Source organism: Acomys minous (genome assembly GCF_964271855.1).
Source record: "Acomys minous genome assembly, chromosome: 2".
NCBI lineage: Eukaryota > Metazoa > Chordata > Mammalia > Rodentia > Muridae > Acomys > Acomys minous.
The window spans coordinates 34372131-34390357 of NC_140484.1; the positions used below are offsets into that span (position 1 = coordinate 34372131).

Below are 18227 nucleotides of genomic sequence, written 5' to 3' on the forward strand. Positions count from 1 at the left end.
CACGCAGAGCTCTTTTTGAATTAGAGCAGAGTGAAGACACCCCATAAACAACTCAAGCTCCCTGGGAAGGGGAGGGGGGGCCTGTGGGGGGAGGGGAAATAGGTCAGTTCAGATACATCCAGGGTCAAATGCCTGAACTGAAAGGCAAGGGACCCTGGAGCACCTGTTTCTTTTTCTAGTGACTGTGTCCTTTGCAACATCCATTTTCAGTGTTGCCCCCCCCCCCCCCACCGCCCCTGCCTTTTGGTCCCTAAAGAAACAGAGCTATTGGTATCTATATAGAAAATAAATCAGCTAAAAATATCCTGATTAAAACAATGGGTCGGAGAAACAGAACATTAATTATCTCTCCCCCGTATGTCCCAGGCAAGGACACCTGATAGCCCTCTCTGTTCCGATTTCATTCCTGTTTGGATCACTTTCCCTTTTTTTTTTTAAATTTTTTTTTATCTTTCCTGTCCCCCTCAGGTTTCACAAACTCAGGCTGTCCTTGAACTATGTCCCTAAAGATGGCCTTGAACTTCTGACTTGGTTTACGGGCACAGCACTGTGCCTACCGGCGCTGGGCTTTGCACATGCATCCTAGGCAAGCACTCTACCAAGTCGCCTACATCCCCAAGGCCTCCTTTTTTATCTTATAGTGATTTTCACCTTGTAAACCCATTGAAGGAAATATATATATATATCAAAATGAAAGAAATTTAATTCATTGCATATTAGTTTGGTCATCTTTCACATCTAAATTCATCTATTTAGCTAATAAGATGTTTTATTAAAGATCAGATCAAGGACAACAGGCAAAACAACAAGCCTACATCCTCATCTCTTGGGTATCTTGCAGAACCACTCTACTGACCAATGTTTATCCTTAAAGAGACAGGTTGGGAGGACTCCCTGCATTCCTTCTCCTAAGGCCTAGGCTGTTTCTGCTGTATTGGAGATTTCCTCCTAACCCTTAAGCATTCAGATCCCTTACTATAGTTTTGCCTTTCTTCTTCTCTCAGGCTGGTGATGGGGTGTGCGTGTGGATCTCTGGGTGTCTCTGGAGAACTGTGGGTACAGAGGAAAATAGTGGGTACAGTTCCCTCTTATAGCACTGATGCTCCTTTACCACCACCCAAGGGGGTGACAGGACTTGCAGAGGATTAGAGGGTAAGTCAACAAGGCTCTGCACACTTGTTCCTTCTGTGGGGTGTATACCTGGCTCCACCCTGGGTGTTGGAAGAGGTTCTCTTACATGCCTGGATTAGCAAGACCTGTTCATGAGACTTAATGCAAGGGCAGACTTTCCCAGGAGAGGCCACCCAGCATGCAATAGGAGAAGGGTGTGTCCTGGCAGCAAAGGGGTGTGGTTCTTCTCAGGAGAGTGACAGAGGAAGGGGAAACTATCTCACTGTCCTATCTTAGGACAAGAATGAGAAGCCTGTTTTGTTATCACTTGTCCCTAAGCAGAGGCTTCAGCTGGAGTCATGCTGGCTTTCCACAAGTCCTGCTGTCCCTCCCCATAATTATCCACACCAGATTAAAGGAAGAGATTTGGCTACATCTAGCTGAGATTTTTTAAAAAATCAACATTTTAGTTGTAGTTTAGATTTTTTTTACTTTTGGCAGCACTGGGCATTGAACCTAGGGCCTTACAAGCAAACACTACCTCTATGACATAGCCCCACCCCTCTGTTTACTCTTATTTTGACACTGGGTCCCTAAGTTGTCCAGGATGGCCTTAAACTCAATTGGTAGCCTAGACAGGTCTTCAGTTTGCAACCCTCTAGCCCTAGCTTCCCCAGGGACTGGAATTACAGCCTGTGCCACCAGGTCTGGCTGAAATCAACATTTAAAAAAAAAAAGATTTTATTTATTATGTACACAGTATGATCAAATCACATTATAGATGGTTGTGAGCTACCATGTGGTTGCTGGGAATGGAACTCAGGACCTCTGGAAGAGCAGCCATCTCTCCAGCCCCTGAAATCAACATTTTAAAAAGCCAAATTGGAAAAAAAGAAAAGAAAAGAAAAAAGGTCACCCTTGGAGCACAGAAATAAAGAAATCAAAAGCTTAAATGTATACAAGGACTACCTTAAAGACTGAGTGAGCGAGCTGCAGAGATGGCTCAGAGGTTAAGGGTACTGACTGTTCTTCCCTAGGTCCTGAGTTCAATTCCCAACAACCACATGGTGGCTCACAACCATCTGTAATGAGATCTGATGCCCTCTTCTAGCCTGCAGGTGTACATATAGACAGAGTACTGTATACATAATAAGAAATAAGTAAGTCTAAAAAAAAAAAGACTGAGTGAACAGCAAATAAGGGCTATTGATTTTCTTGCATCCTAAAAAAGATGTATAGAGTATTCCAAGAAAATAGTGGGACTGATGTAGGTCAGACCATATTCCCAGAATGCCCAGCCCAGGTCCTACCCACAGTTCTAAGGAGTCCACCAAACCAGATGAAATAAGCTTGACCAAGGGAGTCAGTTGGTCCTCTGCCTCCTCCCTCTGGCTGGGTTCTTAACAAGCAGTGAAACTCCTGCAAAGAAAAGAACTTTCCAAATAGCCTCTGAGCATTCTTCCTAGGACAGCCACGCTCTCATACACCACTCTGCCACTCTCTGCACAAGGAGTTTCACTGATGATGTCCCTGAAACCTGCCTTTGAGCAAAGGATGAAGAGAAAGCAGATAGTGCAACCTGTGCAAGAAGAGGCAGAATGGGAGTGAGTGGTGTGACACGGCGAAAACCAATCTGTTCGGTTCAGGGAATCACCTAGGTGGATAGACCACGTGTGAACCAGCAGAGCATGGGACTCAGGAGAACAGGCTGGTAGAGGACACCCTAGGGTTGGAACCATGTCAGGCTGGCAGTCGGCAGGGCCTGTTTCAGTCCCACAGTTCTGCTCTTCGCTCTGAGGCTTGTGCCCGGTGTTAGCTAGAACAACGCAGGGGCTCTGAAAGTGCGGCTGGACAGGGAGTCTGCTGGGTCCACAGAGCAGGGAAGAACTGGTCTTCCAAGGCTATGGCATGATTCCTATCCTTTACTTTTGATTGAAAGCAGGTGATAGTGATCATCTGATAGCCATGCAAAACACTCTTGGATAAGAAAAAAAAGCAGATGAAGAGCTAGAGATGGTTCCAGTGGTGAAGAGCATTTGCTGCTCCTCCAGAGCACTGGTGCTTGTTTACCAACGTGCAAATCAGACATCTCACACCAGCTTGTAACTCCAGCTGCAGGGCATCCGACAGCCTCTCTGCACTCATATCTACATGCCCACAGATATACATAACTAAAGGTGGTGGCGGGCGTGTGTGTGTGTGTGTGTGTGTGTGTGTGTGTGTGTGTATGTTAAAAAATGATTTTGAGCTGGGTAGCAGTGGTGCAAGCTTCTAATTCCAGTACTTGGGAGGCGGGGGCAGGCAGATCTCTGAGTTTGAGGTCTACAGAGTGACTTCCAGGACAACCAAGGCTACACAGAGAAACTGTCTCAAAAAATGAAAAAAAGCAAAAACAAAATAACTTGCTGGGCAGCAGTGCAGTTGTGTACATTAATCTAAGCATTCAAGAGGCAGAGGCAGGCAGATCTCTGAGAGTTGGAGGCTAGCCTGGTCTACAGAGTGACCTCCAGAACAGCCAAGGCTATACAAGGAAACCCTGTCTTGAAAATAATAATAATAATAATAATAATAATAATAATAATAATAATAATAATAATAATAATAATAATAATAAGAGGAGGAGGAGGAAGAGGAAGAGAAGGAGGAGAAGGGGGGGAAGAAGAGAATGAAAATGATTTTGAAAAGGAAAGACAAATTTCACCGTTCTACCAATGAACATTGCTAGCAGAGCAAAGAGTTGGAGGATCTGAAGGCTATGAAGGACCTGGATCCACAGACACAGGAAATGCTTCCAGTCTCAGAGAAGAGTGCTTGAAGCAAAGCCACAGGCTGGAGACCAGCGCTGGGATGGAGCAGACACCCTTCCTCTTGCACAGTTGTTTGGCCTCTCACTTCTCAAGCCCCAGAAAACCCATCGTGGTTTCCTCCGACATCAGGACTGATGGTAACAGAAGCAGATGATGGCTTATGTCAAAATTGGGCCTGAACGAAGGGTCAGAGGTAAGAAAATAGTTTTAAAGTTAATGAGGGTGGGGAGGAAGTATTTGAAGAGACAGAAAAGCAAAGAATCTTGCCAACCATTCCTAACAAAACAAAACCACAACCTAGTGAGAAACGGGAAGGCGGGGAAACGCTTTTTCCAGTGGCCCAGGCTGGCTCATCACACAAAGCAGGCAGCCAGCTGTGCCCCTGCCAAATGCATCTCTGAGCGGGTGTCTTGAAGTGAGCCACCAAAAGAGTGAACCTTCAAGGGTTTCTGCGGAGTTTCCCATAACTCTGCTACAAGGCCCTCAACTACAGCTTAGATTTACTACTACTGGCAAGGTGTTCTTTCCCAGTGTCATGGTGTTCAGGGAATACCAAAGAATAATTCCACAGAGGAAAAGCCCCCAGGCCTGAAATCCCTTTAACCTTCTAGAAGATGCCTATTTTAGGCTTCTTTATTTCACAATGGCACTCTGAGGCGTTGTGGGCTACTTTCTGGTGCCCAGAAAAAGTCCTAGCACTGTGTTCAAGAGGACAAATAGCTACAGTGGCCTGTGACTGCTGAGAGGGCGGGAGGAGAGGCAGGGGCTCGCCGTGGTCCCTTTTGGGACCAACAGAGGTGACCAGCCCTAAAATCCACGACACACTGGGGCCACCCCCTTCTCACTGTCCCTGGGGGGCAGATTAAAAAGCTACACAAAGCCTGGTGCTACTGGAAAACTCTGGCGGCAGCACGGGGCTTCTTCGTGTTTTGCAACGATGTAAGCTACATTGCTGGAATCGTTTCACAGGCGAACCGTCCCTCCTCCCCCACCGGCGAACCAGCTTCCAAGTCTCCACCCTGCAGTGTTGTAACCTCCAGTGTATCACCAGGCTGATTCACCACTCACAGGCTGGGCACCAGCGAGGAGGGTAACGTGCTGTGTAAACCCAGCAGGTCCCTCAGCATCCTCAGCCAGGGCATGGGATGACAAACCAGCCTTTGTCTTCACAGCTGGGGGGAAGCAGACAAACAGGCTATGTCCCCAAAGTTTTCCCGGTGTGTCCCCAGTTGGAATACAGCACCCCAGCCCATCAGAAAACACTGAAGGACGGAGAGTCAGCTCCACCTTGGTGGGTCTGTGGACTTAGAGGAGGCTGACTGAGAACAGAGGAAGGATGTAAGTGCTGACACACACCAGGAGCATTACAGTGATATTAAGCTCTAGGCTTGTGAGCCACTGGAGATGCCCAGTCTCTTCCCCTACCCACATACAGCGCCTCCCAATTTCTAGCTTTCAGGTGTTTTTCCGTTTCTTGCAGGAGACTCGAACACACATCTGTGGCAAAGAAATAGCGTGTCTTGGACTAACGGGCAGCTGATAGGCGAGGAAAGGTCTTGGAAGAGGCAGGGATGGGAAAAGTGGGCAGGGTTTGCTTAGTCATTGTTTTCACAAAGTTATTTGCAAAGCTGATGGGGTTTATCAATGCAACCAAATGTTATGTGGATAAATCCAGCAGCCCCAGGATTCTCTTTTGGTCCTGCCTAACAAGGAACATTTTTATTTTTCTAATCCTTTTTTTTTTTTAAATCTTTTTATGTGTGTGCATGCATATGATGGTGTGTCCACATCTGTGGAGGCCACAGATCAGGCAGGTGTATTCCTCTACCATATGTGTGTGTGTGTATATATATATATATATATATATATATATATATATATATATATATATATATATATATATATATTTGTTGTGTTTGTTTGAAACAGGGCCTCACTATGTAGCCCTGACTGTTCTGGAACTCACCATGTAGACCAGGCTAGCTTTGAACTCACACAGATACCCCTGCCTCTCCTCCCAAGCGCCAGGATTAAAGAGTGCGCCACCAGGCCTGGCTCTACTATATCTTTTGAGACAGGGTCTCTCCTTGTAACGCATTGATTGGCTATACTGGTTGGCCAGCCCACTTCAGAATCTCCCCCTGCACCCCCCCCCCCCACCTATTCTACCCATCAATGCTAGAGTTACAGAGATCTGCAAGCACATATGGCTTTTCTGCGGGTGCTGGGAATCTGAAGTCAGGGCCTTATGTCACCCACTGAGACACTTCCTCAGCCGCAGAAAGGATATTCAAGATGTAGACGCTCACTTAGAGAGGAAAAACCGTCTTCAGAGACACCGCACTTGTAACTTTTAATAGCAAATTGAGTCCCTGAATCCTTACCTGGCTCCTTAAATAAAGGTTTACGTGGTGAAGACGTTGACACAGGCTATAACCTCTGATCCAGGTGAAGGAACTGACTGGGAATCACTCCAGTCCGGCTTGCCATAAAATGAGGTGGAGCTAGGACTTCAGATTTTACATTTCCAGCTAATTAAATCCCACAGACCCCAACAACCAGTCCCCTGGCACAGCTTTTCTGTCCACGGTGACACTTTCTATCTATTGATGAGAGAGGACCGAAGATTATCGCTTAGTCTGAATTCCAGCTGTCGCTGGTTCTAAGAACGGCTTGTATGAGGAATCTGGTTCCTGTATTTTTAAAAATCTTCAAAATAGAAACATAATTTTTAAGTGGGGCGACCATTTGTCTGTACAATACATCCTGGTGAGGTCACCAGTATTTAGACACAGATGGACAACATATTTTTAAAGTTCTGGGTTTAGTCGCTCTAACGAACTGTATAGCCAGCCCCAAAGCTGAGCCAAATTTGTCCTTTAAACACAAGCATATTTCCCCTATAGATATGAAAACGAACGTGCTAGCAGACAGCTCACTCAGAATAGGTTGCCGAGCAGCCAAGAGAGAAAAGAGAACCCTACCTTGCTTGGCCTGAGAATGTCTATAATTTGAATTGATCCTACAGCGTCTGATTTCCAGGCCTTCAATCAAGGTTTGATTAGCAAAGTCTATATTCAAGGCAATTTTAATAAAAATTTCCAGAAAAGAATAAGAACTTCACGCCTTTAATCCCAGCACTTGGGAGGCGTAGGCAGGTGGATCGCTGTGTGTTCGAGGCCAACTTGGTCTACAAAGTGAGTCTAGGACAGCCAAGGCTACACAGAGAAACCCTCTCTCGGAAACAAAACAAAACAAAACCAAAAACTAAAAAACAAAAAAAAAAAAAAAAAAAAAAAAAGCAAAAAGCAAAGGAGAAAAAAACAACAAAACCAAACAAAAAACAAAAACAACAACGAAAAAGAGTAAGAATGTATTACTTCTATGAATCTTAAGAACTGTGCTAATATTCCTCATGCCAGATCAACTCAAATAGCTTTTTCCAGGAAAGAAATCCAAAGCAGAGACTGGGAACTTTTGCCAGTCCTTTTCCTCCTAGCCTGTGGAAACCTCTTGGAGACTGTGCAAAGGAGATGGACCAAAATTCTCCGGGGGGAGAAGGCAACCCCTAGAAAAGGTGAGCGGTCCATGGACAGACGCCACTAGCCCCACTGGAGTGGAAGTGCAAATCATAAATAATTGGCAATACTCACAATGGGACGTCCCTGAGCATGGAATGTCCAAAGCCTGGTGGTAAGGGCTGTGCTGGCGCTCTGCTGACTTCCCAGCTCTTAGAATCACCTTAGTGGAAATCTGCAGCCCAGGGTTTCTTTGCCTTGCTCTAGAACAGAAGCCCTCTCTCTCCTCCCCACGCCCAAAGAGGCTGGCACTCACTAGAAGCAATCACCAGTCCCAGCTTAGCTACAGCCCTAATCGCCTGTTTGAAATCTGATGCTTAACCCATTATGACGGGGCAAGTCTTGGAAAAAGAATGCTTGGGAGGTGAGGCTGGCTCCAGGTTAAGAGCAAGCCTTGTAAGTTAGTGCAATGCGCAATCCCTGAGCAGGGAGGATCTTTCACCAGCCTCTCCAGGGTGAGGATCAACTCTGGGGCTCTATTCAGCCACACAGACAAGCCTCCAAAACCCAAGGTTTTCTATTTGTAACTGGTGTTGGCATTTTAGCAGTTATGAAACTCAAAACTATTTGCCTTAAACAAACAAACAAACAAACAAACAAGACAAATAAAAACCACAACAGGCCTGTCAAAGACCATTGCTATAAGAAAAAAAAAATTTTTTTTAATGACCGGTGTGGAATTAGCCTTCAATAAGTTTATATCTAAGTGTTATTAAAAGTTGAACTGCACAATCTAATTAAATGCAATAAATAAGCACAGCCAATTCTAGGAAGGAAGTGCACAGTACAATAAAGAAATAAAAGGCATTAACTAGGTTAATTTAACTGAATGAAACAATTCACATTAACGTGCATCTAAAGATAAACTATCAACACAACCTTTATCTGCATATTAAGAAACCAACACACATTAAAGAAAAAAAAATCTATTGCCATTATCCCCATCTTAAAGGACATTTTGCTTTTAACCATTCCACTTTTCAGGTATTAGTAAATTTGCTGAAATATATATATATATATATATATATACATCTACACATACATATATATATATTACACACACACACACACACACACACACACACACACACACACACACACACTCCTACCTCCCTTGGTCTGTTTTCTCATACCATCTTATCAGATATTATACACACTGTCAATATCAATGCAAGACAGTCTCGCCTTAGCCATTGACTTCATAGCTGTGTTTTGCCATCTGAAAGGAAGAAAGAGAGGACAGACAACTGAAATAAAAGAGACCTCCTCCTCTAAGCTCCCTCCTACCTGTGTTTTTATGTTAAGAAACTCGGTTTTACCCTCAGCTTTTTCTAACAGTCTGACGACACTACTTATGGGAAAATACAAGGCACAATAAGAACACGCAGATAATGGCCTATTGCAAACACAAGAGACTCTGGGAAGCAGCAGAGTGTAATAGTTTTCTAAGCCCTGCCTGTGGCAGGGCTGGGACTCACCATCATGAATACACTGCAGCTTGGCTGTGTCCTTTCTGAGGATGGTCTCAGAAAACACCACAGCGATTCCAGGCAGGCTAGTCAATGCGGAGTAGTGTTTAAACTTGAAATTCCAGCTGCTAGGCTCACCTTCAGTGGGCTCAGAGTTCTGTTTGACAAATGTGCCTGCCCGGAAAAAATATTTACACAATCCAGAGTGGGCTGCGGGTGCTGCAGCTAGCTCTGCCTGCTCTGCAGGAGTCTTGGGCTCTATCTGCTTGACCTGGCCTTATCAATGCCCTTTGTACCTCATTTGAGATCAGCATAGAGACAAAATCCACAGACAAGTCACCAAGCTGGCTAAGCAGATTCAAGCCCTCTGACAGTCCCTGAAGCCACTAAAACCCTGTACCCTTTAGCTCTTGTTTCTCTGAAATTACTCTCAGGAAAGCACGGAAGAGGAGGAAAATGGCAAGGCAAGAGGAAGTTCCCTGAACTAGTATCTTCAAGGAGGGGAGATTCATTCCAAACACCCCAACAAGGAAGGAAGAGTAACCACGCTGCTGGAAATGTGGCAAGGAGCATCAGGGAATTGTCACAAAGATTAGGTTGAAAGCTGTTTTGTTTTGTTTCATGAAGATCTGGCAGAACGCAGAGAGTGTTGAAGCCAAGGGCTCTGCACTAAAATATAGGAAAGCTTACTGAAACCCTAAGTTTGACAGGGAAGGGAAAAACGCTAAAAATAAGACCTATCATGGGGGAGCTGGGTGTTGGTGGTGCAAGGCCATTAATCCCAGCATTTTGGGAGGCAGAGGCAGGCAGATCTCCGTGAGTTTGGGGTCAGCGTAGTCTACAGAGCAAGTTCCAGGATAGCCAAGGCTACACAGAGACATCCTGTCTCAAAACAACAACAACAACAACAACAACAACAACAACAACACCACAACCTTATTATGGGTTTATAAGTACACCTCCTTCTGTTTTCCCACCAAGTTTATGAAAGTAATCAAATTAATTTTTAAAAATGGAAAGCAAATTACTTTTATTTTATGTTTATTAGTGTTTGCTAGCCTGGTGCCCACAAAGGCCAGAAGAGAGTATCGATCAGCTCCCCTGGAGCTGACGATACAGCTGCTTGAGAGCGGGGATGGGGGGGGGGCAGGGTGCAGCCAAACCCAAGTCCTCTGCAAGGGCAGCAAGCGCTCATCAACTGCTGAACACCTCTCCAGCCCCAACAATGTTTAATTTTTAATGCAGTCAGCAAATAAGCGAGCAGACATCTCAAGACAGATGCACTCACCTACAAGAACGAGAAGCCATAAAGGAGGAAGGCAACTGTTAGCAAACCTGAAGATGTTAACAGTGGCCAGAAAAGTCACGGAGCCATGTTCATCCATTCATTCCATTTAACAGGAGAACGAGCTTGCTCCCCCGATGTCTCAGAACCTGGCTGCTTCCGCACGATGACAACACAGCAGGGGCTCATGGCAGGGAAAACAACTGGCCTGTCCCCTGCCTGACTTCTGACTCATACTTTGTGTCTTAAAACGTGTTCTTCCAAACCAAGTGTAAACGCGCATGTCTAGAACCCCAGCTCTCAGGAGGAGGAAAGAGGACTGAGTTCAAGGCCAGCCCGGGAGACCCCCATCTCAAAAGAACCACAAAACAATGTGTGACAAAGTCCACAGCTTTGCTTATGTTTTGCCCACACCTGCCTTGTGAAGAAGAGAGGACACGTGTTATTATCTTCATCTGACAAATCGGCCACTTGTTATTTGGCTTCTGAAGGAATTCTAAGCTCTAATTAAAATTTCACAACATTAATTAGTGTTTAGAGAGGTATCAATCAGTGTAGCCAGTTTACAACATAACTTGGGAACTCGGGTGAAGAACAGGTTGTCCCCATTTTGAGACCCTGAAGAAATCCAGTTACGTTTCTCACCAGTGATCCCTGTTTACTGCCAAGCTAGTTACAGAAGGGTCAAGAGCAACCTCTGCTGAGCCAAGCCCACGAGAGCAGATTCTACAGCAGTCACTAGTAGTGTTTTGAGCAAATGCGTACAAACTGCACCAGCTGAAGTTCAGAGAGAGAGAGAGAGAGAGAGAGAGAGAGAGAGAGAGAGAGAGAGAGAGAGAGAGAGAGAGAGAGCGCAAGTGGAAGGGGTGCAGGTGGGGCAGGTTTGCCCAGCTAAGCAAGCAGAAGATCACCAATTAAATGTGAACCTCAGCTACACAATACTTCCGTGGCATAAACACATGCTCTATTTTAGCATCCCTGCCCCACAGGAGACCCTTGGCTTCCACTGGATACAATCCCGGAGGGCAGAGACTGATGCTTGCTTTCTTCACTGCTACATCCATAATACAGAAACAGTACCCAGCACATAGTAGCTACTCAGTACTACATAGCTGGTACCCAGTACTTGCTGTGTTCTGGTACTGTTTACTTCTTAAGCTGGGCAGTGCAGGTAAACTTGTACACTCCACGCACAATCTTTACCTCTATGTTACAACCGTACCCTAATAATTATTTACAAATTATAGCACCTTTTAAAACCAGCACCCTTTGTCCATTCTATCTCAAGGACTCAGAGGAGAAGCTGGAGTATGGAAGGGCACAGCGAGAATCCTACGTAGTGTCAGTGTGTGGCCAGTCTTCTTGATGGCAACCGAGGGACAGTTTTGTTTGGACTTGTAATGCTTTTTATGGGCAGCTTTTCCTTGATTCATAAGAATGTGAAAAGTGTTGCCATCCGTGTTCTATGAAGCCCAGACAGTTATTTTTAGAGAAAGAGTTGGGAGACCACATTTAAGAGAAGTGTAATTAAAAAAAATAATAAAAGACATGACTTTATTGGGGGGGGAGGGCAGACACCAATCCACAAACACATAGCTTACATCTAAATCATCTACTAAATGACCCAAATTAAGTTCCTTTTTTTTTTTCTCATAAGACAGATGGGTAACTAGCCCCCACTAGCTGCACCCCCCCCCACACACATACATGCTGTCTTAGTTTGCTTTCTACAGGTGTAATGTAACTCCATGACCAAAACACCTTGGGGATGAGTTCATCCTTGAGCAAAGTCTGGGAAAGAACTCAAGCCTAACCTTACGGTCAGGAACTGAAAGGGCCATAAAGAAAGCTGCTCATGGGTTCCTTGTTTCCCATCTTATGTACCTCAGGAGCACCTGCACAGGGCTGGTATTACCCACAATGGGTGGGGCCCTCCCGCCTCAGCTTGTCATCAAGAAAAATGTCCCCACAGACTTGCCTAGGGCCAAACTTAGGGGGGCTTCTTTCTCAATTGAGGTTCCCTCTTCTCCAATGACTCTAGCTTGTGTCGAGGGACAAAACTAAGTAACACACAGAAAATTGACTGTTAAAAATATTTTCATTTTTTTAAAGATCATGAGTGTATGTGTGTGTGTATGTGTGTGTATGTGGGAGTATGTACATGTGAATGTAGATCCCTAGAGAGAATAGATAATGGAGTTGGAAATACACACACACACACACACACACACACACACACACACACACACACACACACCAGCTGGAGTACAGGTGGTTGGGAGCTGCCAATGGATCTAGTTGCTGGGAACTAAACTTGGGTCCCCTGCAAAAGCAGTTATGCATCCTTAACTGCTGACCATTTTCTTTGCCCCCTAGAAGAGTATGCTCACAACCAGCATACACGTTTGCACTTTAAACCATGGGAAAGTATTTCTTGTGCAATATACAAAATGAGGTGGGGGAAAAAAAACCAATGAGTTTTAGAAGAAAAAAATCTTTACCATGGAAAAATCCTTAAAATATGAAAATTTGTAATGTAAGAACTATTTCTGGGTGGCAGTGGTACCAAGGATTTTGTGGATTCATCATTTTTAGGTAATACAACGCTTCTCTACTTTTTATCTATTGAGCATCATATGTTCATAAATCCATGTGTGTTGTTATTAATCAAGTGTGCATGACTGGTTTGCTTAAAACAGTGGTTCTCAACCTGTGGGTCATGACCCCTTGGCGGGAGTGTCAAATGACTCTTTCACCAGGGTTGCCTAAGACTATCAGAAAACACAAATATTTACATCACGATTCATAACAGTAGCAAGATTACAGTTAGGAAGGTTGAACACCCTGGCTGAAAGACTTACTTGTACTAGTTATAAGCAAAGCCGCCTCCTTCCCTTGTCTGGACCTGTCCAGACACCTGCTTTCAGTAACCATTCAGACTACACTCCCTGGAAACCGTGAGTCTGAGGGCTTTCCACTACTTTCACACTTGATGCCCAGACCTGGTAGGCAGGAAACCAAGTGGGGGGAAAAGTTACTGCTGCCACCAGATCTCAGGAGTAAGAAGAAGGGAAGGGCAAAAGAAGCAAGGTCAGAAAGTGGGGAGGCAGGAGGCGGAACAGGCCTCTACCCCAGGAGCAGAGCTCAAATGCTAATGGAAGGCTCCTGGCCCTCTGGAGTGTACACAATGCTGCCACATACGTGAGGGTGCTCAGGGTCAGCAAGGCTAGAACTCTGGGCTCAGGCTCCGGAGAAGAAAGCTCTGCTGTCAACTGTGCAGCGACACAGCAAGAAGCTCCTCAAGAAAAGACTCTGTACCCAGTATGCTGTTACATACGCAGGCTCTCATCTCTGTTTGTACCGTCTCTTAGGATGACCATCCCCCCTCCCCCACCTCTTGCCCCCATTTATTCTACAATGTTCTCTCAAATCTTACAAAAGCAAAGCTAGTATTCAAATCATGCAGGTCTCTAATATAACCAATGTAGAGATAAGAATACAGGTCTTCATGATCCAAAAACCATAGCTCTTTATATATATAAGCAATGACTTTTTAGCATAAAGCAAGTCTCTTCCTTGTGGAGACCAAACTACATTCTGCTCTGTTACTCCATATTGTATGAAACAGCTTTCAGGCTGTGCCTTGTCCAGTGTGATTCTCTTTTATGAAGCAACAGGTGGCTCCACTTTAATCAAAGGCTGAGTCAGAATGAGTCTCCATCTTAGATACCACCACTAGGCCATCCATTGTGAACCAGAAAGCAAAATGTGACTTGTTCACCTAGTTAAATGTTACTATGGACCTAACAAAGTTGGCTGGGGAAACAGAAAAGCCAGGCCCCAAGAACTGACTGAACACACCAGACTGATAAAGGGATGACCCCCTCACCTGGATGCCATAGGAGGAGGGAAAACTGACACAGACAGGGTGTTACCCAGGGACCTTTCATCTAATCACCTAGTACAAGCAGTATGGGATCAGATCAATAAGCCCTGGACTTCAAACTGTCCCCAGGTTTACAGATTGGACTTGGTGTCACTCATCAGGACCTAGTTAGGCAGCTCATCGTGCCCTGGTCATGAATCTTACTCAACCATCCACACTGCATTGGAACCTTCTCGGCCTCTGCCTTCACTGAGGCCTCTAACCTTTCCATACAGCCATTCTGCAGCCTAGGATCATGCGGTATGTGTAATGTGTGCACTAAGAGTTAATGCCTAAGATGGGAATAAAAGAACCTTAGCCTGCTAACTGCCCCACCACCAGGTAAAGACAAGGTCACTCAGTAGTGGGGGCTGGAGAGATGGCTCAGCACTTAAGAGCACCGGCTGCTCTTCCAGAGGACCTGGCTTCAGCTCCCAGCACCCACATAGCATCTCTGTCTGTAACTCCAGATCTGACACCCTCACCCAGACGTTCATGCAGGTAAACCACCAATGCACATAAAATAAATTCTGATACTAGAGAAACAAACAAATGTGTTTGGGCTCTGTTTCTGATCACTACATTACTTCTTTCCATGGTTAGTCCTACCAAACATACTCCTAGGACCTGGTTTCCAGCATCTAAGCTGCTCACCCTTCATCTAGCCACTCAGAAATCTAAATTGAGTGAGTGCTCAACACTCAAGATTTTGACATCTTTGTCTCAACACATCAACAGAACACTGAGGTCAGAATTATCTTTATTAAAGAGAAAAGCAAAGTCTGGCCTGATGGCTTGGTGAGGTAAAGATACTTCCTGCCAAGCATGACCCCCACAAAGATGTCCTCTGATGCCCACTTCCACTAAATAAATGTGTGTGTGTGTGTGTGTGTGTGTGTGTGTGTGTGTGTGTGTGTGTTGTAAGGCAAGCTTTCTAAGAGATTAAAGAGGAAACAACTTCACCCAGATAGAAAGTTTCTCTAGGCCACATACTGTTATCTCTCTATTGTTAAAAGAGAAATAATAAAAGCAGTTTGAGCAAAGACATGCCATGCCCTCCCTCCTCTTTCTCGCTCTGTCATCAGAGTGCACTTACCTGCAGCACAGCCGTTAACTTTTGTGGTGTAAGCCATGCTAGCTCAAATCCAAGGATGGACACAGCAAACAGTGAGGATTTGTGTGAATTTCATACACCACGTTCCCAAAGGCTTTCAACCTAAGCGATAAAGAGAGCTCTGTCAGATGGCTAGAACAACAAGCTTTGATTTCTGTGGACAGAGGTGACTGTTAACAGAGAAAGCAAATTAGAATGAAAAGAGACTGACTGGGTCGCTGCCTGAGGACCAGTCCTAAAGTACCCAGAGGAGTGACATGCCCACAGACCCATGGCCTTGACGGCTCTCGAAACAGTGCACCAGGGGAGAGAGAACTGGCTCTCAGATACAGACAACTTAGAAGTACGATACCTGACCCATGTCCTTTTTCAGCACTCTCTCCATTAAAAAAAAAAGTGTGTATATAGACGCATGCTTTGAAGCTCATTTGCTTTTCTAAAAGTTGTCTTGATAATTGCATTTATCTGACTGCAATTTCAAAGCAGTTCTTGCATCAGATGCCTCATCCCTTAAAGGTAAACTTTGTACAAATTCTTTTTAAATATCAAGTCTTTTTCCCAGTCCCACTTTTCTTCTATGCAGTCACTTTGGTAAGAGACTAGTACAGTGCAATCACTCTTCTTTTAAAACAAACGACCTGGACCTTCAGTGCCTTGCACTGTTCTCTTGGGCAAACTTCAAATGGCAGCATGGCATGTAGTCGGAGGCGCTGGATCCCATGTGCACAACACATTTCTGATTTTACGGTGACTGTCTGTTAAAAGTTACCTTGGGTTACTGCACAGAGACATATAACAGTTGCAAACTTTGAAGCAAGCATGAAATAAGCTAGGGGAAAAAAAATACTGCTTTAACCATTGCTTTTTAGAAATGTTTCTAAAAACACATTGGCAAAGAAAGTAAATAATTATACCCAGAAACACTACAAATTCATCCTAACACAGACCTATGAAGCCAGAAGAAACACACCTCACTGGAAACCGGTGTCAGCCTAGAAGCCAAATCACTTCCAGATAAGTGTGCTCACAAATAAGAGTGCTAAATCTACAGCAGAAATACATGCATCCTAGCATGGCCACTGCAATCATGCAGTCACTGCAATCACGGGTTAAGAATATAGTAAAATACTCAGTATAAGGTAACTTTTAAAAATCAAGGTAGGGCTGGCGAGCGGATTTAGAAAGTAAAAACACTTGCTGCAAACAAGCCTGAGTTCAATTCCAGGAACCCACATCAAAAGCTAAATGTGGTGGCTCAAAGTACAAACCAGTAACTCATTCTGTGAGATAGGAGAATGGGTAGATGCTTATGGGCCAGGTAGCCTGGAGTACACAGGCCAGCAGCAGAAACAAAAGAGACCCTGCCTCTATAGTGTGGAAGGAGAGAACTGACCCCTGAAATAGAACTGACCTCCACACACACTCATGGCACATGTGTGCTCACACATGCAACGCACACGAATAAATAAGCACTTAAAATTAACAATAAATGTTATGTCCATGTATACACACCTACACACCAACTCCACACAAACCAACAACATAATACTAATACTTATAATGCTGAGAAGAGCCAACATTCATTAATCTCTAGCTGCTGTTAAAATTTAAATCATCAAGCTGGGCGTGGAAGCACACGCCTTTAAACCCAGCACTCGGGAGGCAGAGACTGGTGGATCGCTGTGAATTCGAGGCCAGTTTGGTTTACAAAGTGAATCCAAGACAGCCAAAGCTACACAGAGAGACTTTGTCTTGAAAAAAACAAAACAAAACAAAAAATACCCAAAACCAAAACAAACAAAAAAGCAGAAGTAAATATAAATCAGGATGTGCACTGTGGTTGACCCTGGCTGACGAAGTGGAGGATGATGCTGGCTCTTTCATTATTTCAGTAGTAGTGGTGGTGGTGATGGTGGTGGTGGTGGTGGTGGTGGTAGTGGTGGTGGTGATGGTGGTGGTGATGGTGGTGGTGGTGGTGGTGGTGGTGGTGGTGGTGGTGGTGATGGTGATGGTGGTGGTGATGGTGGTGGTGGTGGTGGTGGTGGTGGTGGTGGTGGTGATGGTGGTGGTGGTGGTGGTGATGGTAGCAGCAGCAGCAATGATAATAATAATATCAGTGTCTGGATTCATCTTGTCATTTGAGCTTTATTTGCTTTGAAAGGGGAAACACAAGAATATGAATCTCATGTAACAGACAAGGAAGGCGTAGGCTATCTTCCGAACACACAGGACGTTAGTAATACTTGTAAGAAAGAATGAAGGGAAAGATGGCTGCTGACTGTGATCACGGGGGGGGGGGGGGGGGGGGGGATGGGGGGGGGGACGGGAACCTTGCTCCTTAGCTACTGAAAGTTTCCTCACATTTCAAAGGTGCAAACTCAAAAGGACTTTCTGCTGTTGCTAAAGGCCAATGGTGCCGGGCATGGCCTCCTCCTGCTTGCTCTCGCAGTTACAGTAGAGAGCTGTGCTTCGAGAGACCTGATTCTGTGCCGTCCACTCTGCTGCTGGAGCTTCTGCATGCTGGGAAAGGATGGCTCTAGTCTCTCCCACCCAACCCTCCCTGGGAACCAGGGGCACTGAACCAGCAAGGCAGTAAACTGCGCACAGTGCGCGCTGGCTGGGCTAAAGGCGGGCAGAGCGACAGAGCTTAAGTGACGATCGATGACTGCCAGGTAAACCTGTATAAAAAAGAACGTGGGGCCCGGAAAGACTGGAGTTGGGGTAGGAGGGGGAGGAAGGAGGAAAGCAAGCTTCTGGAATCAACTAATCACACTTTCTAAAAGCCAACCCTGTTTTCTGAAAGACTGGAGTTGGGGTAGGAGGGGGAGCAAGGAGGAAAGCAAGCTTCTGGAATCAACTAATCACACTTTCTAAAAGCCAACCCTGTTTTCTGAAAGACTGGAGTTGGGGTAGGAGGGGGAGCAAGGAGGAAAGCAAGC

At 45.1% G+C, this 18227-nt stretch overlaps 1 protein-coding gene across 5 annotated transcripts in view; it reads right to left on the reverse strand.

The window, feature by feature from the left end:
* The window catches only part of KANK1 (KN motif and ankyrin repeat domains 1), a 197664-nt gene that overhangs the window by 43021 nt on the left and 136416 nt on the right, over nt 1-18227 (reverse strand). For all 5 annotated transcript variants that reach the window (XM_084771719.1, XM_084771721.1, XM_084771722.1 and 2 more), the window contains one exon: nt 15271-15390. In XM_084771719.1, the coding sequence (XP_084627845.1) occupies nt 15271-15307 (37 nt within the window). In that variant the 5' untranslated portion in view covers nt 15308-15390. The remainder of the gene's footprint in view (nt 1-15270; nt 15391-18227) is intronic.